This window comes from Silurus aristotelis (genome assembly GCF_946808225.1).
Source record: "Silurus aristotelis genome assembly, chromosome: 8".
Classification (NCBI taxonomy): domain Eukaryota; kingdom Metazoa; phylum Chordata; class Actinopteri; order Siluriformes; family Siluridae; genus Silurus; species Silurus aristotelis.
This window is the reverse complement of record NC_139581.1, coordinates 7189898-7211114: the sequence shown is the minus strand read 5'-3', so window position 1 is coordinate 7211114 and position 21217 is coordinate 7189898. Positions and strand designations below refer to the sequence as shown.

The 21217-nt window shown below is 34.0% G+C and overlaps 1 protein-coding gene across 2 annotated transcripts; it reads left to right on the top strand.

The window, feature by feature from the left end:
* Positions 1-1049: 1049 nt before the first annotated feature.
* Positions 1050-15609, top strand: zbtb32 (zinc finger and BTB domain containing 32). 2 transcript variants are annotated; one of them, XM_083549156.1, is made up of 5 exons: positions 1050-1188; positions 5088-6113; positions 9645-9745; positions 14626-14799; positions 15218-15609. In XM_083549156.1, the coding sequence occupies exons 2-5, from the start codon at positions 5185-5187 to the stop codon at positions 15445-15447; spliced, it is 1434 nt and encodes a 477-aa protein (XP_083405282.1). In that variant the 5' UTR covers positions 1050-1188; positions 5088-5184; the 3' UTR covers positions 15448-15609. The 2 variants fall into 2 exon arrangements, with proteins under 2 accessions (XP_083405282.1, XP_083405283.1); XM_083549157.1 differs by lacking the exon at positions 1050-1188 and adding an exon at positions 1503-1661.
* The last annotated feature ends 5608 nt before the right edge of the window (positions 15610-21217 follow it).

Below are 21217 nucleotides of genomic sequence, written 5' to 3'. Positions count from 1 at the left end.
GACATAACAAAAAAAAAAAAACATTTGGGACAACATTTGCATTTGCGCTATTGGCAGATGCTCTTATCCAGAGTAAATTGAAACTATTTCATTACTAAAACTGAGCACTTAAGAATTTGGAGCTTTCATCAGGAGTCCAGTGGTGGCAATTTTGAGCTAGAATTCATGACCTTCTAATAAAATGTCTAATCAAAAAACATCTTAACCACTGTGCTACCACTTCCTGACAAGTTATAAAACTGAGATTCACATTTATGGCATTTAATATATACATTTATCAAAATAAACTTTGCAACTAAGTAGTTATATGTCTTACTTAATACACTAGGATTTGAACTTCTCATCAGAAGTGCAATGTCTTAACCACTAAGCTACTACTTCCCAGAAGATAAATAGGTTTAGGTTTGAATAAAAATAACTCATGACAAGAAATGCATTTGTAGTAACAAATGTTTTCTGTGGGAAACAATCAGTTAGTAAAAGGTATCAAAAATGACATAGTAAAAGCCCAGTAGGATTAGAATTAACAAAAATTGCATGGACAAAACATAAATAAGATCAGTAGTAAGAGAAATGATTAACAAGTTTAAAGTGACAAAAACAACTAATTGCAAATTATTAAATATGCTGGAAGTAACAAAAACACCCCACTGTAAAAAGAGACAATGATATTTGTATTTTAGATGCAAGACTATATGTTGGCTATTTCTTTATTATGAACATACTTTATGATCAGATGCATCCTAGTTTGTGTCTAACCCACTTGACATACAGTAAGGATACATTGTTTATTCTGTTACAGTAGAATGTATAATTCTTCACCATACTTTAACTACAACTTCTAAATTGCTTTCATTTCTTTAAATCAACTACAAAAATAAACTGTTTTTCAAATATTTCATTAAATATCCACTTCCTACAGCTACATTACCACTGACTCACTTCTCTAAGTTTAGCTTTGAGGTGAATCGATCATTTCATACAGATGTGCACCAAGCGGGCCAATCAGCAGTAGCTGGTGTTGGTGAGGGGAGGGGTTGGCCAGAGGTGGCCATGCTGTAACTCACCTACATTTAATCTTCCACCAGGCTAATTTCTGGGTAAAGCCACAGTGTGTGTGTGTGTGTGTGTGTATGCATCTGTACCGTCGCCCACTTCAGGACATGAGCCTGAACCTCGAATGCATCGGTAGGTCTCTCTTCTCTCAATCTGCTACTTGTTAAGTAAGAAAAAACAAATCAGCTTAAAAGCTTCCGCGCATGTGTCACACTGATTGTAAATGTGTGTGTGGAGAGAGCCTTAGTTTGCAGGCCTGGAGAGGATGTGTCAGAGGTTTTCCCCTTTTTACTTGTGGGCCTCTCTTTCTGTCTGTCTCTCTGTATTTATCTGTCTTTTACTCTGTGGTCCTTAACTTTTTATATTGCAGGTTTGGTTTTCTGTAAAAGTTGTCAACCAGTCAATGACTTCTGACAACAGCACACTCTGTAGACCCGGTTAGTCATTATAGGATGGCAAACATGCATTTGGAATCTAAGTAGTGGTTTTTATTACGAACATTGTTATGTGTTTAGTGATAATTATATATCGATGTGCAGCAGTGGACTAGGCTCTTATTTGTATAAGTAGCGATGTTGTTTTAAACTGTAGGAATTACACAACAGGTAAGTTGTCAACTAGTTTCTAATTAGCATTTTCAGATAAATTACCAGTTATATGAAAACACCATCTGTTTCAGTGTAGCAAATGTAACTATTCTTCGATTGTTTCTGCCATAAGCTAAACAGAGTGTGCAGAATTGATTTAGCGAATACCTGTAGCGTTATGTGTTTTGAATGGAACAATTGATGAGGTAAACATAGAAATTTACTGTACCCCTAGGGCTTCAGTACTATTGCAAGGAAGATCTATAATGTTTAATGTTTGTGTACAGACACCCACTATATATATATATATATATATATATATATATATATATATATATATATATATATATATATATATATATATATATATATATATATATATATATATATATAAATAATGTGTGACTATTTGTTTTGTGTATGCTATCTTGTTTTGGAGCAGCATAGGATTTCACAAGCTAATTTTTTTTCCCCAGGGCATTTGAACAATAATAGAAACTTAATTAAAACTTATTTTTGCCCATCATGCATTTGTACATGTTCTAAAAGCATATGCTTGTGCAATAAGAACGTTAACAGCATTCCACAATTTTGTCAAATAAATGCTATGTATTTAAATTTGTTCTAAGGTAGACGTTTTTTCTGGCCGTTGACAGACTTCACAGTTTTTGCAAATGTGCATTATGTATATGCAGCTAGAGCAAATCATTTTTATTTATTGATGTCACATTTAATTAAAAATGTATAAATTCAGAAATTTGTGTTAATGTGATCAAAAATTCACTAAAAGTGTATTACCATAGCATGCTGGAGTTACAGTTAAGTATAAATGTAACTTCCATGTAATTAATATATATATATATATATATATATATATATATATATATATATATATATATATATATATATATATATATATATACACTTTTGTTTTTAATTTTTACATTTTTTTAAACCCATCGCTGCATGACCTGAATATTACTGAAAGTTTGTCAGCAATAACTTTTTCTAACAATTCAAATATTTTAAACCCTGTTTCCATCTTACAAGTACTTAATTATTTGAAAGTTTCTTATGAACTAATAGTTTTATTTATGGCATGCAAATTTCATGCAATTGCCAGAAAGCAGTCAAGACTCAGTAGTAGAAACTGAAAATAATAATAAGAAACCTCAGGAGTTTAAACAAGCAAAAAAAAAGGGCTGAACCTTTACAAAGCTAAATAAACATATAACACCTATTGGAGTACTTACAATATTTTAAACAATAATTAAAAAAAATAAAAGAAGCGTTACCATAAATTCACCACGAAACAGTGGGAAAAAAACTAGGAATTATTAATATAATTTGATAATAATTTTTTATAATTTATAGTATATTCTGAGTATTTTTAGCGTCATTCATCATTTAGCATGTTTTTCATTTTTACTTCAATTTTGTTACTTCTGACAGATATGATTAACCAGAGTAAGACATCTGTGCTCGCAGAAAAAAATACAAATAAATACATTCAAAAGAGAACAGAGAATCTACTTATTAAAAAAAACCAAGGGTGAAAATTAATTATAGTAAGTTTGATAAAATAAAGAATAACCACAACCCAGCTCATAATTTTACCGCACATTAGGTCATTGTGGGACATTTTATTGTAATGTTGGCTGACCAGTTCATTTTATTAACTGTATTAGCCCAGCTTACTTTTTGAAGATTTGTAAGACATGCAAACATGTTAATATACACATGGAAGAAAATCATAGTTTAGATATTAAATTTGGAAAATATGGTATCACTTCACCACGTCTACTTTCCGTTCAATCCATTATCATCATCAAGAACAAACTGAGGGGGAGTGATCATATCTCTTGCATATGCTCTTGCAAGCATGTTTAGCTTTTTTTTTTTTTTTTTTTTTTTCAAACTGAACACATAGGAGTTAATAAGAGTCGTGTATTGTAAAAAATATAAATGTAATAAAAAATTTGTTACAACATACTTTTACTTTATTGGATTTTTTTATTAGGCCGACAAGATCTACTATATCTTCATAGACAAATGAAAAATAATTTACATTCATGCTACATGACATATAATCCTTTGATGCATTTGTTTTGTAATCAAAATGATGTACAATTTACACTTATCACACTGTTACTACAGTAGATATATATCTTAACCAACCTACTGTATAACCATTTTTGTTGATCAAACAAAACTCATTGCTTTGTTTTTTGAGAAGCTGTGTACTGGCATTAGTCACAGTTTCACATTCTGAGGAGGTCTGTGGCTTTAGTCCGAGTTTTTAGAGTGAAATTTCAATGATGATGCAAAGTGTAAGTGGTGTTCTCCGGCTGTGACATGGCTAGACTTGTAGACAAACACCTCCTACAGTCTGTGTTCATCTGATGACACATGTCAGAATGGAGGGTGGGAGTTACGCTTAAACAAAGGCTAGACCTACTTCTGGAAAACACTTCTGTAAAGAACTGGACAATTGTGTTTATCTAAGTGTATCTAAGCCTTTTCTATCAATAAACGATGCTCCAACAAAATCTATGTTTGTGTACTACCTGACAAGATATCCTTCCAAATAAAATATGGGTTAATGTTAACTTAAACATTAAGAGCCTGGCGTTTACCAGATAAATCATATGTAAATGGCATTAATATGCAGATATGAAGTCTTAATTATTCAACAAAAACTTTATTGCGGTTAGATATGCAATTTGGGAGAATGATGATAACTCGTCATCCTGGGGCACCATTCTGTATAGAACTTGCTATGAATCCTTTTCTATCAACATTTTTCTTTTTCCCTCTAGTGCAGTACTAGACATGCTAGACACTGTGTGAGTCATTACTGTACAACCTCGTTAGAGTTGTTTATCTCTAAAAAAAAAAGAGAGAGAGAAATCTAATAAAAAGAAAAAAAGGTGAAAATAGTAATATGAAAGTAGAACTTGACACCAACGACATCACCACTACCAGCAACTCTAATCTAGTACCTGCTAATTTGTATGTCACAAAAAAAAATCTTATTTCAGACATTTGCTGTGACCTTGATTCAGTTTTGTTCCATATGTTCTTCAGATATTGTACTAACCTTAATCACAGGGCTCGAAACAGCCAGACACATGAAAAATGCAGAAAATAATATGCATTTTAAATAATAATAAAAAAAGAATAGCAGAGTCATACAAATCATACAAATAGATAAATAAGCAAGTCCTTGATTGTACTGTTTTTCTTGTCGCACCATCTTGCATCACTAACTGTTTTTTTTTTTTAGCCTGACTGTATCCTTAGGCCCTGCTTTACTTGCACTAGCATGAAAATATTGTTATAATCAATTGCAAAGCATTTCTATGAGTGGCTCTGGGTAAGGGCACCAGTGTTTATAAATGTTAACATAAAAATCTCTCTTTTTTTCCCCCCTTTTTTTGTTAGGGTGAATGGAGATTACCCAGCACATCATACACTGTAATAACTTCCCCCAGAATTCCTCTTACATCCTCAAGAATTACATGTTTCTGTCTGTGCCGAGATGATCAGAATCCGCAATCCCCACCCTCTGCCTTATTTGCATCAGACTGAAATGTTTTTGAGGGCAGGTACATTATGTGACACTGTCCTCAGTGTGGAGGGTTACACTTTCAAAGCACATGCATTGGTTCTTTCCTGGGCCAGCAAGACCCTTGAACGACAGCTAATCAGCCAGAATCCAGTTAAAACCTACTCCTGCATTGTTGATGGCATTTCCCCAAAAACTGTTAAGCAAATCCTTGACTATGTATACAGTGATTGTGTAGAAGTGCCCAAAGGGGACCTTCCAGATTTGCTCAGGGGAGCTCAGCACCTGGAGGTGCAGTCACTTATGGAGCAGTGTGAGTTGAAAATGGGGATCCAGGACAGGGTTAAAGATAGTGAAGGAGAGAGGTCCTCCCCCAACATTAATGTAGAAGATAGTGATTCAAGAAAAAAAATCCCCTCTTCTGATGAAGTGTCTCTCAGTTCTTCTTTAGAATCTCCTCTGACACACTTTGACCATGAAAAGTCACAACGTGTCACTAACCTCTCACCCCCACCACAGAAAGCCCCTATGTCCATAACCATAGCAACTCCCACAGCCTCTAGGGAACCCATTTCCTCCACATCAGTAGTAGCACAGACACCTTCTTTTCACTGGCCCTCCGTAAACCCATCACATCATATGGTACTTGCCTATACCGACTTCATGGCATTCCAGCACATGGTGGCATGTTCATACCCTACACCCATGTACCCCTTCTTACAGCACCCTCTCCAGCGCCAGATGCCATCATCTTTAGTGGGTTACACAGACCTGCTTCATCCACATCCACACATCCTACGATCTAGGCCTTTCGATAGACCGCTTGTCCCGGAATTCAAACGAAAAACAGACCTCATCAATGCTATGCTGCCTGGAGCACCTGCATTACAGGAAAAAGAAAGGTATGATCACAGTGAATAAGAAATGGGACTATGTAGGTCCTATTAAAAATCTAATAAAATTATAATAATTAATTTTCCTATTGCATAATTAAAATAAAAAGAAATGAATCAGCAATTGATAAAATTCCTTATATAAATAACTGATAACATTAATTATTTGAAGATTTTGCCTTAAAATAAAATAAAACAATGTATACTAATTAATTATAATAAAATATATTTATATAATATATAGATATTAGCCTAATTATGTAATAATATAATATAAAATCTGTAATTACTTTAAACATTATTATTATTCTTATTATTATTATTTCCTTTTAATTAAATATTTAACAACATACAGTACATTGCGTGTGTATGTGAAAGAACATTTTGTTTGGACTAGTAGAGTTTTTGTGAAAAACATTTAGTAGACATATTAATGTTTTATAACGTTTTATAACATCATGGTTTCCTTTTTTATTATGTCCAGGACACTAGTAATTATAAAGGACACTAGATACAGTACAGACTTTTTTTTGTATGACTAATTATGAATCATTACTAGAGGTCATACAATTGATTACATTGAATCATTATCAATCTACAAGGAATTATAAAATCAGTTGTTATAATAAAAAAAAAAAAAAAATTTGTTTATGTGGCATATAATGATCCATAAAAGCACACAACTGACAGATCTAAAGCAATTATGCTAGAATTGCAAAGATCAATTAATGCCTTTTAACACTTTTTTTACTTGTGGGTATGTCATAACCACAACTTATGTTACTGTATGAATGTGTATTTACTGACACTGTCTTTCCAAAGACACATTTTTCCTTTACCCCTCCACCTACACACAGTTAATCACAAATGCCATTGTACTTTTAGCTAGCAATGCTTCTTTTATATTATTATTTCAATGTAACACTACTCTGAACAAGATGCTAAACATCTGCTCTAAACATCTGCAGAGTGTATGCAGAACAGATGCTAATTGGCACTCCTACACACTACATACCCAAACCTCATGCAGACACTGTACGTCAGTGTGTGAACCCCTGCACTGTACTGCCCACTCAGTTCCTTTGTGTGAAGTGTTATGGAGAAAAATGAATTGCTATTACTATCAGGATGGAGAAACTGAGGGGAGATCCCTTTAATCCCCCTGATTACCCAAATGGCAAATATGAAAGTCTCTTTTCATCTCCATCACAGCACTACATAGTGTTTCAGTCTCATTTTAAACTATTGTTTGTTGCTTATGTGCACATGTTTGTAACATGGTTTTCAGATGACGCGTCTATCATATCAATTCATAATCAAACAAAATAAACAAACAATAGCCCAATCAAAGACAATGCTAGTGATGGCAGGGTGTGATATGTGATGGTGGGTTGAAAATGAAAATATTTATGAATAGTTTGCCAATTTAACTATTATGTTTGGAGGCCTTAGGTATTATATCTTAAGGCTCCCTGATACTATATTAAGGCAATAACATTAAAAACAGGTCATAACATACTTTTTATATTTGACGAATGTTTCTATTTTTATAAAAAAAAAACACAAATTGTTTGTTTTTGTGTCGTTTTGTATGATTGGTTTTTGTTTGTTTATTTTTTTTATTTTTGGAAAGTAAGTTTTTTCTTCCAAAAGAAAATAGTGATAGACATTTGTATCTATGAAACCTATTGCTGTAAAATGTTTAGACAAAAGTTGAAGACAAAGTTAGATTCGTATGTGTTTTTTAAACATCTATTTGCACTAGATGTGGAGATTGTTGCTTACTCAAAAACCCTTACAAAGAGATAAACAGTATAGAATTTTTTTATGGTCATTTTTTTTTATTTTAAGAGAAAGAGACATAAAAGAAATCCATAAAAGGTTATACATTAATATGTATTTGATTGAGAGAAATAAGTATTTCATCCCCTACCAACCAGTAAGAATTCTGACTACCACAGACACAAATTAGTCTCCTAATATAAACTCCTGTTATGTCTAAAAGACACCTGTCACAGAATCTGGTCAGAAAGCTGTCAGAGGACATCAGGGACAAGATTGTAGACTTGCACAAGGCTGGAATGGGCTTCAAAACCAAGATTCTTGCCTTGGCCATATGTTTTGGGTCATTGTCATGCTGGAAGACCCATTCATGCCCCATCTTCAAGTGTTCTGGCTGAGGCCAGGACGTTCTCATCCGAGATTCTACAGTGCTAGGCTTAGTGCACTGCTCTACTTTACTTCCATTTTAGCTAGCCCTACTTATTGAGGCTGAAATTAGTCAAAAAAACAGATTTATTGCGGGCGGAATCTTTTTTCCACTCATTTTGTAGATATTAATATGTCCACTTTCGCCTACTACAGATTCCATAGTGTCAAATGAGTCACTAATGTTAACCATTATATAACTGTGAATGCAGTTTTTTTTTTTTTTTTTTTTTTTTTATAGTTTAATTAAAAATGTCTTTTATTTTCTAATTAAATTAAAGATTTAAAAAAGTTTGGTAAAAACTATTTTTATGAGACCGAATTCAGATCAATAAAAAAGTATAAGGGGAGAAACATTTTTTTTTATACTTCTAATTTTTTGACACATCAAATTTCAGACATTATATATATTTATATTTTTCAAATGACTTTCACAAAGTTAAGAAGAACCATAGTATGCCTTAAAGGTGTCTACAACCTTGCTAGCTAAGTGTGATTTTATCACACTTGTGATCACATTGTGAATGTCACGATATGAACAACTTGTTAGAGAGCTATGTGCCATAGAAAAATGGATAGAAGCCTGTATTAAGCTTGTATAAGGCTCATTATTCAGATATAAGCTGTCCGGTTTTAATATGCTAAAGCTTAGAAAAACAAATTTTTATAGTTCTGGTAGGGGTTGGTAGTTAAAAAAAAAGCATGCCGGTGCTGCAGGGTTACGTCACATTTTAGTTTTTAATGTGTTCTACAGTTCTACAGTTCTACATTTTTTTTTCTACTTCATCCTCTCTATGATATGAATAGCGCACATCTAAGTTCGATGTGGCAATGCGAGAGCAATGCAATGCTGTTGTTTCTGCTGTTTATTTAATGTTTTAAATTATAAAATTGCACATTAAATATTTACAGTGGCATATTTGTGCTTTGGCTTAAGCACATGTAACGGTCATTGATTTTTGTGGAGACGTGACTGTCATTTTTTTCACACAATTAGCTGTGGTCAGTCCAATTAAAATGCAATCCTGGAATGTTATTATACATAGTTCAACCCATTTCTTCTTATTCAGCTGCTTCAGATTTAGTGGCCTGTTTTGCCTTTGTACAGGGGTTTATAGATTAACAGACAAAAATAAATCTTAAATTCAAGAGAATGTAATAAAAAACAACACATTTTCGTGTTCTTATTATTATTATCATTAATATTAATAATTATTAAGATGAAAATAAGGCCTATTAACATTATCTATCTTATCTTATTTGAAGTGGAAATATACACACACACATCTTGCTGCATTTAAACCTACATGTTTTTTTACATTTTGTTCACAGGAAGTCAAAGGTACAGTCAGATAAGGAGAGACACTGTAGACATTGCAATAAGACAATAGTCGAAAACCCTTGGAGACAGAGCACCAGGTCGGCAACCTCAGGTAAATGATGCACACGGATTAACATGATTATTATGATTTTTTTTTTTTTTACAATGATAAACAAATAGCTGGCTATCTTTTAAACTCATAAATGACTATTGTTTGTAAACTGAGGTGAATACTGAAATAAGGTTCAACAACTTTATTCATTTGAGTTGTATAACAACTTATGAAAGAAATGCTTATTACAACCAAAGCACAGAGGTGTTTAAGGAGCTGACAGTGAAGCCAGTGAGAGTTTCATTACCTGAACAGAAACAAGTGTATGATAGTTGCATGAAGAATAATGAAAGCTGAAACTGAGCATGATAGTTGCAGAATGCGATCATACTCAAAGCAAATACTAGACACAAAGCACAGTTGTGTAAATTCGTACAGTAGTTGCGATTTTTTGATGTAGTATAATCTGCTGCAGTATTCAAAACTGTAATTAATTCTTTATATTATTCTGACTTATACCACAAAACTTTTATTATTTTATTTTAGACTTGTGTTCTAATACATTATCATTTATTATATAATAAGAACTGACAGAAGGCCTTGTATTGCAGATACCCTACATAATTCTCAAACTAATAATAAATGCATAAATTCATAAATGTTATAAAGTATAAATAAAAAAAAAACTACAAATTAATAAGGATATACATCAAAAAGGTATAATAATAAACACTTATACACATATCTATCGGAATGTTAAACATTGTTCTTAATGTTCTACTATTGTTAATATTATTTAGCAAAGAAAAACAACATACAATAGTTTTCATTTGGACATTGTGGCATGTGGTAGCTGAGTGGTTAAGACGTGTGACGTCTAATCAGAAGTACATGATGCCAAGATGCCACTGCTGGACTTTTTTAAACAAGGCCCTTTCAAGGCCTCAACTGCTCAGTTGTATAAATGTAATAATTGTTGCTATGGATGAAGATGTCTGCTAAATGCCTTAAGTATATTTTCTGAATTTCAAACTGTATCTACATTGTTAATGTTTTCTAACTGGTAGTAGTTCCACATGACTTTCTAATTTCTTGGTAACATGACTAGCTGCTTGATTTTCTGTATTACCTAAATTCAAGAGAGGCCTCTTACAGGAATGTATGTATTTGCTGCTAGAGTTTTTGGATATAAGGATATAAGGGCTACTATGAAGAACACATCACACTATCCTGTAGATTATATTCTAATAACATTACACTCCAAGAATTTCTTACTTATGTTGGTGAGAATACTGATAAATGATGGATGGATGGAGGGATGGATGGATGGATGGATGGATGGATGGATGGATTTATAGATAGATAGATAGATAGATAGATAGATAGATAGATAGATAGATAGATAGATAGATAGATAGATAGATAGATAGATAGATAGATAGATAGATAGATAGATAGATAGATAGATCGATAGATCGGTAGATAGGTAGAATGATGTGGCTCTCTCTTGTGGTACGTTGGTGCACTACTGCGGTTGCCTGACTGTAGACACTGTACAGTACGTTCCAAATGCACATAACAAGGAAGCATTGCAGGCATTACCTTTTACCCTAAACTTGTCTTTCACTCTATGTGTGTTGCATGATAGGTAGATTTAATTGTTTTGAAACTTTAATCAATGCAGCAAGCATCTAAGGTTTCATGGTACTTTCAAGCTCGGGGAACTTTAATGTTTTTGTTTTCATCGCTTCCTTTCTTTCTTTTTTTTTTTCTTCTCTGTACAGCATCCTGTATTTATGCATATGTGTGCATGTGCGTGTCTGCAAACAAGAAAAAGAGCAGGAGAGTTTAAAAATAGACAAAAACCCTCCAAAAAGTTGTATGTCATTCTTGTCATGTAGAACAAAGTTAAAGCAGTATTCATCCATATGTTCTTAGTTCTCAGAAACACTCTTGGTATCGAAACAAAGTCAAAAGTGTTAACCACTTTTTTTTTTTTTTTTTTTTCTCATCATTTGACTTGTGAGGGAGGATGTGGTGTGTGTGTGTGTGTGTGTGTGTGTGTGTGTGTGTGTGTGTGTGTGTGTGTGTGTGTGTGTGTGTGTGTGTGTGTGGACACATGGAGCAGTACAGCAGGTTTGCACACCGAAAGCTGTCACAGGATGTGCTTATCTAAAAATGGGCCCCCTAACAAGTATGGCAACTTTGGAATACCACTACCTAGTTTTGATCACACATAACATTTAAACAGTTGTACAGTGAAACACAAAGTGACCTACAAACTGCGATTCTAATGATATAATGGTAACCTGCGAAAAGCATGAATCTGTAAAGATGTCAACTAATATTTTGTTTTAATTGATTGAAATGATTGAACTTTTATAAAAACCTTGCGCAGTGTGCAAACTGTAACCTGCAAACCAAACCATCCATATATATATATATATATATATATATATATATATACATACATACAAACAATTTTGTACTTAACCTTTATACAAACTGCAAGTATTATTATTATTATTATTATTTAACATTTCCTTACTTCAAAACTATACAAATTAGCAACATTTACATCAAGTCCAGATAATCATTTGTTTCCTAACACATGAATAATAGATAATAGTGTTATAAGCAGATACATATATGAATCGAAGTTACACTTTTTTTCATCTAGTTAAGAAATAGGTGTGCAGCAGTTTTTCATGCAACAGTTTTTCACAGGCAAGTGGTCAGCCTTGAAGCGTGTGAGTGCAAGGGAGTGGTCAAATTTGAAGCCTGCGTGACAAAGAAAGCTGCAGTAGCAGTTTATATTTCATTTACAAAAAAGGAAACAAAGCACAGCACAATTACACATACAGACCCCCCTCCAGCAAATAGAATCACAGATTAACAAAGCTATGTACCTGTAAAAGTATGCACATACTCTTTCTTTAGAGCTGCATGTATAGTTGATTTGTAATATAAATTTAAATTAATATAAATGTCTATAATGTCTCTCTTGTTATATTTTATATGTAATGCAAATTTCTAAGCACACTTTGTACTCTCTGTTTTGCTGTACTAGATGAATTTCCCCCTGGCATCATTAAAGCATTCATCATTCAATCAATATAGTAGTATGGTGGAAATCTCTGGGGGAAAAGGTCAACCTCACTGGAAAAAAATTAGGGAAAAGCTGGTTGAATAATAGATAGATAGATAGATAGATAGATAGATAGATAGATAGATAGATAGATAGATAGATAGATAGATAGATAGATAGATAGATAGATAGATAGATAGATAGATAGATAGATAGATAGATAGATAGACAGACAGACAGACAGACAGACAGACAGACAGACAGACAGACAGACAGACAGACCTATATTGTGTAAAGAAATAGGTTACTTCCTAGTGGAAATTTGTGGCATGTGTGTCTGTTAGTGAACTGACCACAATGACCTGCTTATCTTTTTTCCACTTACATACCAAAACAAGCAAAATAGTCAAATGCATTTAGCATATACTGTACTGCATTTTTCTGATCTGAAATTGCCAGATAGAGTAGTACAAACTATAAGTGTCTCTTTTTTATACATAAATACCCGTGACCTACACATACTGTGTGTACAAACATATACACAGAAACACACACACACACACACACACACACACACACACACACACACACACACACACACACACACACACATACATGCACACACACACACGCACACACACACACACACGCACGCACGCAGGCACACACACACACACACACACACACACACACACACACACACACACACACACACACACACACACACACACACACACACACACACACATATCTTTTTGTCTTACATGCGGCCAGCTCTCAGGAATAATGTTTTTCCACATCAAAGCATTTAGACAGCTTGTTGAGCACACAAACATAACATGCTTGTGCAGGGGAAATGTGAAGCTACAGTCATGAGATGACCAGTATATAAGTAAACACCCACCTCTCTTTGGGCTCGCTTTTATCTTGTGGTAATCATACTGGCCATGTAAAGCTGATAATTTAAAACATGTGAGCAGGTATGCAACAAAGACAGAACTTCTAACCCAATGTACTTGTAATGCACTTAGGAGACTGTCTATAATATTTAATTTTAAATTGGCTGAATAAGGATTTTTTTCAATACCTGATGCCCCAAGCTATATTTCATACATAAATCTATCTTTTATAGAAACTATTATATGTAAATATAAGTATGGCATTAAAATGTATTAAAAATAATAATGGTTAAAGGAACCTACACATTAGGCCAATCCTTTCTATAAAGCTGAATTGAACAAACTGAATTTAATTTAATCAAATCTTTGCCCAGATCTTTTGTTGTACTTACTGTACACTGATTAACTGTGGTATTTTCAAGGTTCACTTAAAAGTTTAGAATGCAACATTGAAACATTACTATGCAAAATAATAGTCCTTTGAATATCTGGTTACTGTAGTTTAATTTAATTGTAGTTACTACAATTAAATTAAACATTAAATACACAATATATTAAGTCCAGATTTAGAAGTTACACAGTTCATCACCCCAACTTCCATCTCTCATGGACATTATATAATAATTCATGGCTTTACACTAATTTTGATGTCTCAGACTATTACCTATCTCATCTGTCCCTGAGGCCAGAGGACTGGCTTGTGATTAAAAAATGGGAGGAATGGAGAATGGTTTCTGAATTTCCAATGATCACCTGAAATAATAACTGAAGAAAATACAAAAGCACAAAATTAAACTGAAAAAAAGAAATAAATAAATACAATTCTAAATGTGTTACTGCTTATTTCCATTCTTCTGTGTCCATTCTGTTTGCAAAAATCCAGATAAAATATTAAGAACTGATCTGAAACAATTGTTTTCACCAATCATCCTTTCTTTCGCCTGTATTCTTAGGTTTAGAGGAGCTTCTTTATGAGTGCAAGTTCTGTCAGCGGGGTATAAGAGAGAAGCGTTCACTGCGCTCACTAAGAAGAGGCCATGGAGGAGAAAAACCTTACCAGTGCAAACACTGCAACAAAAGATTCAGTCTGAAACACCAGCTAGATACACATCTCAGGGTTCATACAGGTACAACACAGGGGGACAAATGACCATCATTCTAGTTACATATCTGGAATTTATTTAGACTACTAACCCAGGTTTTGTTTTTTGGCTGTACTGTAATGCATTTTGGTGGTTTCCTTACCTATATACATTGACCTTATTTTAAACTTACAGTTTCATTTTGTCATGCACATTCTATGTCCCCAACAATTAGAAATGGCATTTGTTTGGTCCTGATTTAGTTATTCACAAAGGTTTTCATTGGATTTGCTCTACCTTAAGATATTACATCCGTCTTGTATAGGGGGACTGAAATATTATTATTGTTATTATTCTTCTTATTATTGCTTAGTTTTTGTTATTATTATTTGTAGGCTTGTTTTTTTGTCATTACACTTGTAAAAATCACAACTTACCAACATTAAGATTTTTCTTTTTTCAGGTGAAAAGCCATTTGAGTGTCGGCTGTGTGGTCAGCGGTCACGTGACTACTCTGCTATGATCAAGCACCTGCGCACTCACGGGGGTGCCACACCATACCAGTGCACATTGTGTTTAGAGTTCTGCAGCAGCCTGGTCACCATGCAGAAGCATCTAAAGGGTCATCCAACTCAGGATTTTCCCCCTAACTGGAGCTTGAGTAGCACCTACCTCTACACCTGCCATGCATAAGAGCCAAATTCTGACCAGCCAAATTCCATAATCTGCCAGCCATAATATGTTGCTGATAAAGAAATTAATTATAAGATACATATATTTTATTATATTAAATTATCATATTATAATATGTGCAGACAAAGAAAAACATAAGGAAACATTTCACAGTAGCAGATTGTAAAGTGAAAAAAGATTAAGCCACATAATGTACATAGCATGCTATGATAAATAATTTCAGTATTATCAGTTTATACATCTTCACACACGGAATATTGCTTTTAAGCAAAAGTATTTCTGGAAGTATTTGGCTACAGTCTATGTTCTGACTTTATATTGATGAATTATAATAAAAGGTTTAATATAATGTTAGGAAAATCTAAATACAGAAAGAAAAAGAAGAAAGAATAAAAGGAATCATTCATTACATTATCACACAAGGTTTTTTTTCTGAGACGAGGCCTTTGTTAATACGTGTCCTTTATCAGTGTGTATTTTATGAATTTTGCTGCCTTAAAACTTTGCCATATGCAATTTATATACAATTGCTCAAAACCATCAGGCTCCTTTTTTTATTTGTCTTCAAGGGACAAACTTTTTTTTTCTGACAGAAACATTGTTCCTTATACAACTGTTGTTTTTTTTAGCACTCAGAATATGTATAATGACACACATATTCATGGCTTTTACAATTAAAGAATTAAAGCATTATCATTACTACCAGAACATATATTTGTGTTCAAATTTGTTTCCCCAACCCTCTGCAGTTTTATAAATTGTTTTAAACCCATTTGTGCTTAGCCTAAGCCTAAGGATTTTTGTTACAAGAAACACATTTTAGCAACTACGTACTCAAAATGTCCTTTATAATCGCAAATTCTGAATTTCCGAATATGCAATTTGTCTGGGTCTCCTGATAATGCGGTAATAACAGTTATTTGCCATATTTTCTTTATTGGCCATCAGCCTATTTGAGAAAAAAAAAAAAAAGAATTAATACAGTCATTTTGGAAAACTAATACCCAAATTTATTGTTGACCCATTAAATAAAAATTTAGATTGTTGACCAATCAAATAATCATCAAATAAAAATAAAAAATAGCATAAAAATCAGGTTGTATACAGCCTTAGCACAGCACTGTATTTTGCTTTGCTTTGCATATACACACGGGATTAATAATCTCTGAGGTCAGATATCTGTGCATTATTATTATGTTTTTAGAAACTCCACTGAAATAACAATGGGAATAACAGTTGCTATTGTTCTTATAGTAACGGATTTAGAAACACAAATAAAACACTATCATTCATGGGAGCAATTAAACTGCTCCATTGAGGACAACTAAAGACACTAATGGCAAACAAATTGACTTTAAATGTGTATAAACTTTAGATGATAGCAAATTAGTTGGGTTTGGTTAAGGTGTATGAAATATACAAGATAATGCCATTAAAAAAGAAAACTAAAATACTAATTAATTATATACAGTAAGGAAAATAAGTATTTGAACACCCTGATATTTTGCAAGATCTCCCACTTAGAAATCATGGAGGGTTCTGAAATTGTCATCGTAGGTGCATGTCCATTGTAAGAGACATAATCTAAAAAAAAAAATCCAGAAATCACAATGTATGATTTGTTTAACTATTTATTTGTATGATACAGCTGCAAATAAGTATTTGAAAACCCAAGAAAGTCAATGGTAATATTTGGTACAGTGGCTTTGTTTGCAATTACAGAGGTCAAACGTTTCCTGTAGTTTCTCACCAGGTTTGCACACACTGCAGGAGGGATTTTGGCCCACTCCTTCACACAGATCTTCTCTAGATCAGTCAGGTTTCTGGCCAGTCGCTGAGAAACATGGAGTTTGAGCTCCCTCCAAAGATTCTCTATTGGGTTTAGGTCTGGAGACTGGCTAGGCCATGCCAAAACCTTGATATGCTTCTTACAGAGCCTCTGGATCATCCAAATGGTCATTGGCAAACATAAGACGTGCCTGGACATGTGCTGGTTTAAGCAGGAGAACCTTCCGTGCCATGCATGATTTCAAACCATGACGTCTTAGTGTATTACCAACAGTAACCTTGGAAACGGTTGTCCTAGCTCTTTTTAGGTCATTGACCAGCTCTTCCCGTGTAGTTCTGGGCTGATTTCTCACCTTCCTTAGGATCATTGAGACCCCACAAGGTGAGATCTTGCATGGAGCCCCAGTCAGAGGGAGATTGACTGTCATGTTTAGCTTCTTCCATTTTCTAATGATTGCTCCAACAGTGGACCTTTTTTCACCAAGCTGCTTGGCAATTTCCCTGTAGCCCTTTCCAGCCTTGTGGAGGTGTACAATTTTGTCTCTAGTGTCTTTGGACAGCTCTTCGGTCTTTGCCATGTTAGTAGTTTGATTCTTACTGATTGTATGGGGTGGACAGGTGTCTTTATGCAGCTAACGACCTCAAACAGGTGCATCTAATTTAGGATAATAAATGTAGTGGAGGTGGATATTTTAAAGGCAGACTAACAGGTCTTTGAGGGTCAGAATTCTAGCTGATGTACAGGTGTTTAAATACTTATTTGCAGCTGTAACATACAAATAAATAGTTTAAAAATCATATATTGTGATTTCTGGATTTTTTTTTTTTTTTTAGACTATGTCTCTCACAGTGGACATGCACCTATGATGACAATTTCAGACCCCTCCATGATTTCTAAGTGCGAAAACTTGCAAAATAGCAGGGTGTTCAAATACTTATTTTTCTCACTGTATATATATATATATATATATATATATATATATATATATATATATATATATATATATATATATATATATATATATATATATAACAGCTCTGCAAAGTTGCTTGAATCAGTAACATCATTAATTATTAACTCTAGCACAAGCATGCACATACATAACACATTTACTTGAAGCAACATTCATAAACATAAAAGCCAAAACTGACATAAAGGACAAATAAACTGACAAAACAGACTAATCTGATAATATATTTTGTTAAGAGACAATGATCTGTACAGCATTCTGAGTGTTTGATTCAAGGGCCTTAATGGAAATTATGGCCTTTTTCAGAGAGACACAAGAGGGCAGTACTAATACTCAAGGCTCTGTACAGATAACACTGACCATAGCCTAATTCAATTACCATGTAGGTCTCTTGTGGTCATTGTCTAAGTCACTGCCAACTAATTGAAGAATCTTTGGCCCCCATAGGCCAGGACAATATTTTAGCCCAGTATGAGAGGTAAGTAATATAAATGGAAACATGCATCTCAAAAGCTCACTACATCACTCTATTGCAAGTGCCTTCCACACCTATATGCTGCATTCCACTGTCCATATCCCAATGGGTAAAGCATTATTATTATTATTATTATTATTATTATTATTATTATTAGTAGTAGTAGTAGTAGTAGTAGTAGTAGTAGTAGTAGTAGTAACAGTCCTTATTAAAATGTTTTAGAAACCCATGTTATTTCAAATAACATCCAATTAACTGGAATCAACCAAGTTCATACAATCTTTAAAAAATTGTTTTAGTTCATAAACTTTTTTACATTAGTGGCTACATTTCTACAAATTTGTCTATATGTGTAAATGAGTGTATGAGTGAATCCTTTAGCCTTGCACACAGTGTTAAATAGGTTCCTGATTCACCACAAGCCTGAGAATGAAACCGTGACTGAATAATGAAGAGGATGATCAATTTAAGTATACATTTTTTAGCTGCAAATATGCCAAGCAAAACTTATGGCAATGACATATAACACTGTGACTTCATTATATAAGGCATGTTACAAGTAAACTACACAGAATTACTTGATTTTGATTGGATATCAAAATGAATCAAAGAAAACCCAATGTCCAATGTTTCCAAAAGTCCATGTGTTGTTTGTTTTATATATTTTTTTACATTAATTCCAGTATATTCAGTAAGAATTACAATATAAATCCTCAAAAAATACCTTATAGCTTGCCATCATCTTAGGATATCTACTATATTTGTGTTTTAACCACAGTACTACAGTTGCACACAAATAAAACAAATATAAGGTTAGAAATATATACAATTATTTGAATAAGCTTGTTTCAAATAATTAAACTTTCAAACTTCGTCTCAAGGTAATTCATCTCAATGGCATTATTAGCAACATTGTTTATTAGTAGAAAATGTACTGTACAAGATGGAAACTGGGAGACTGGAAACAAGTCCCTAAAGGTCAATTAGTATTTGCCTATGTTATTAGGACCTCATTAATGGAATTCCCCATTCAACTCATTAATGAAAAAGCTTGTTTTATAATGATGTAAGGTTTTTGCTATAAAGATGTCCCAGAAGACAAGAAAACCAACAATTTATTATTGACATAGTATGTTACGGTTAAAAATTTTCCACTGACAACTAAAATCTTACATAACCCAAGTGAGATTTACAGAGTTTACAATTTCTTATGAGCCTTCCAATAAAATCAATTTCTGAATTAAGATATAATTCTGGCAAAGATTTTGCCATCTTTTTCTTTTTCTTTCTTTTTACATTTTTGAACATTTACACAATTATGGGCTATCTGCTTAGCAGATTGTGACCACAGTTGGAGCTAAACTTACCCTGCCTTACAAAGATTACTTTTTTTTTTTTTTTTCAAAATGTGTATGTATTTATTTATTTGTTTGTTTGTTTGTTTGTTTGTTTGTTTTTTAATGTTTTCTTTATTTTCTTTCACATGCTGTTCAATTAGTCTCCTTGAAAATCAGATAAATCAGCTTTCATTCTTTTTAGTTGATTTGAAACTATTAGACTTTAAGCAAAAGGGTGTCTGGATTGCTTGGAATCTGAATGTAGGCACCAACGTCTGTAGGTTACGTATGTAACCCTAGTTTCCTGAGGGAATGAGACGGCACGTCGAAACACTTTGGGAGCGCCCCGCGTTGTCCATGTTCTAAATACCTATATACTCTAAATCCCATATTGCAATTCGTGACATCATCGGCAGGCGATGTCGCATAAACCAGGAAGCTGCAAAATGGCTGAGTGATGGTAGCAACATTAGCTTCTGAAAACGAGAAGGTAAGCACTGCAGGGAGTATGGCCTGTTGACGGCGTCTTGTTCCCTCAGGGAACTAGGGAAACATACATAACTTGGAGATGTTCCCTTTCAGGAACTCGAGCTGTGTGGAAACGCTTTGGGAACGAGTGTCTAATCACGCCATACTGACCAGTCCCTGCCTAGTGTGTCTGGGCACCACCAGCGTGTGGGACAGAGGAGCCAGGAGTGGCTCTGTGGTCAAGGTCATAAAACCTGACAAAGGTTAAAGGGGTGGACCAGCCCGCAGTGTTACATATGTCCTTTGGGGGAACCCCTGCGGACCAGGCCTTGGAGGCCACCATACTGACTCCGAAAGGAATGGAAAGACCAGAGGACTCATAACATGTGGCATCCACTATCCATCTACTGGGACTCTGCTTTTTGGCAGGAAAACCTTTCCTGTAAGACCCAGCAGCCACTGGAACTGCTTTACAGTGAGTGTTCGGCCTTCTCTTAATCTCCCGACTGCTGTGAGAATGGCTGTGATCCGGGCGGGAGACAATCGTGCATGCAACACGGTCGAGTCCCACACTTTGCCCAAGAAGTTGGTTCTCTGCAACAGAGAAAGCACACTCTTCCCTGCATTCAGTCTTAAACCCAGCTCCTTCATGCAGGCGAGAATGACATCTCCATTTTAGGTCGCAGCATGACGTAACTCCTATTTGTCAGCCCCAGAGCTGAATCTCTCAT

What these genes read in the sequence shown, in the direction of transcription:
- zbtb32 (XM_083549156.1), top strand. Translation starts at nt 5,185, where the DNA reads ATGATCAGAATCCGCAATCCCCACCCTCTGCCTTATTTGCATCAGACT. An exon ending in GCATTACAGGAAAAAGAAAG is followed by an intron (nt 6,114 to 9,644) that starts GTATGATCACAG and finishes TTTTGTTCACAG; the next exon opens with GAAGTCAAAGGTACAGTCAG. An exon ending in CACCAGGTCGGCAACCTCAG is followed by an intron (nt 9,746 to 14,625) that starts GTAAATGATGCA and finishes CTGTATTCTTAG; the next exon opens with GTTTAGAGGAGCTTCTTTAT.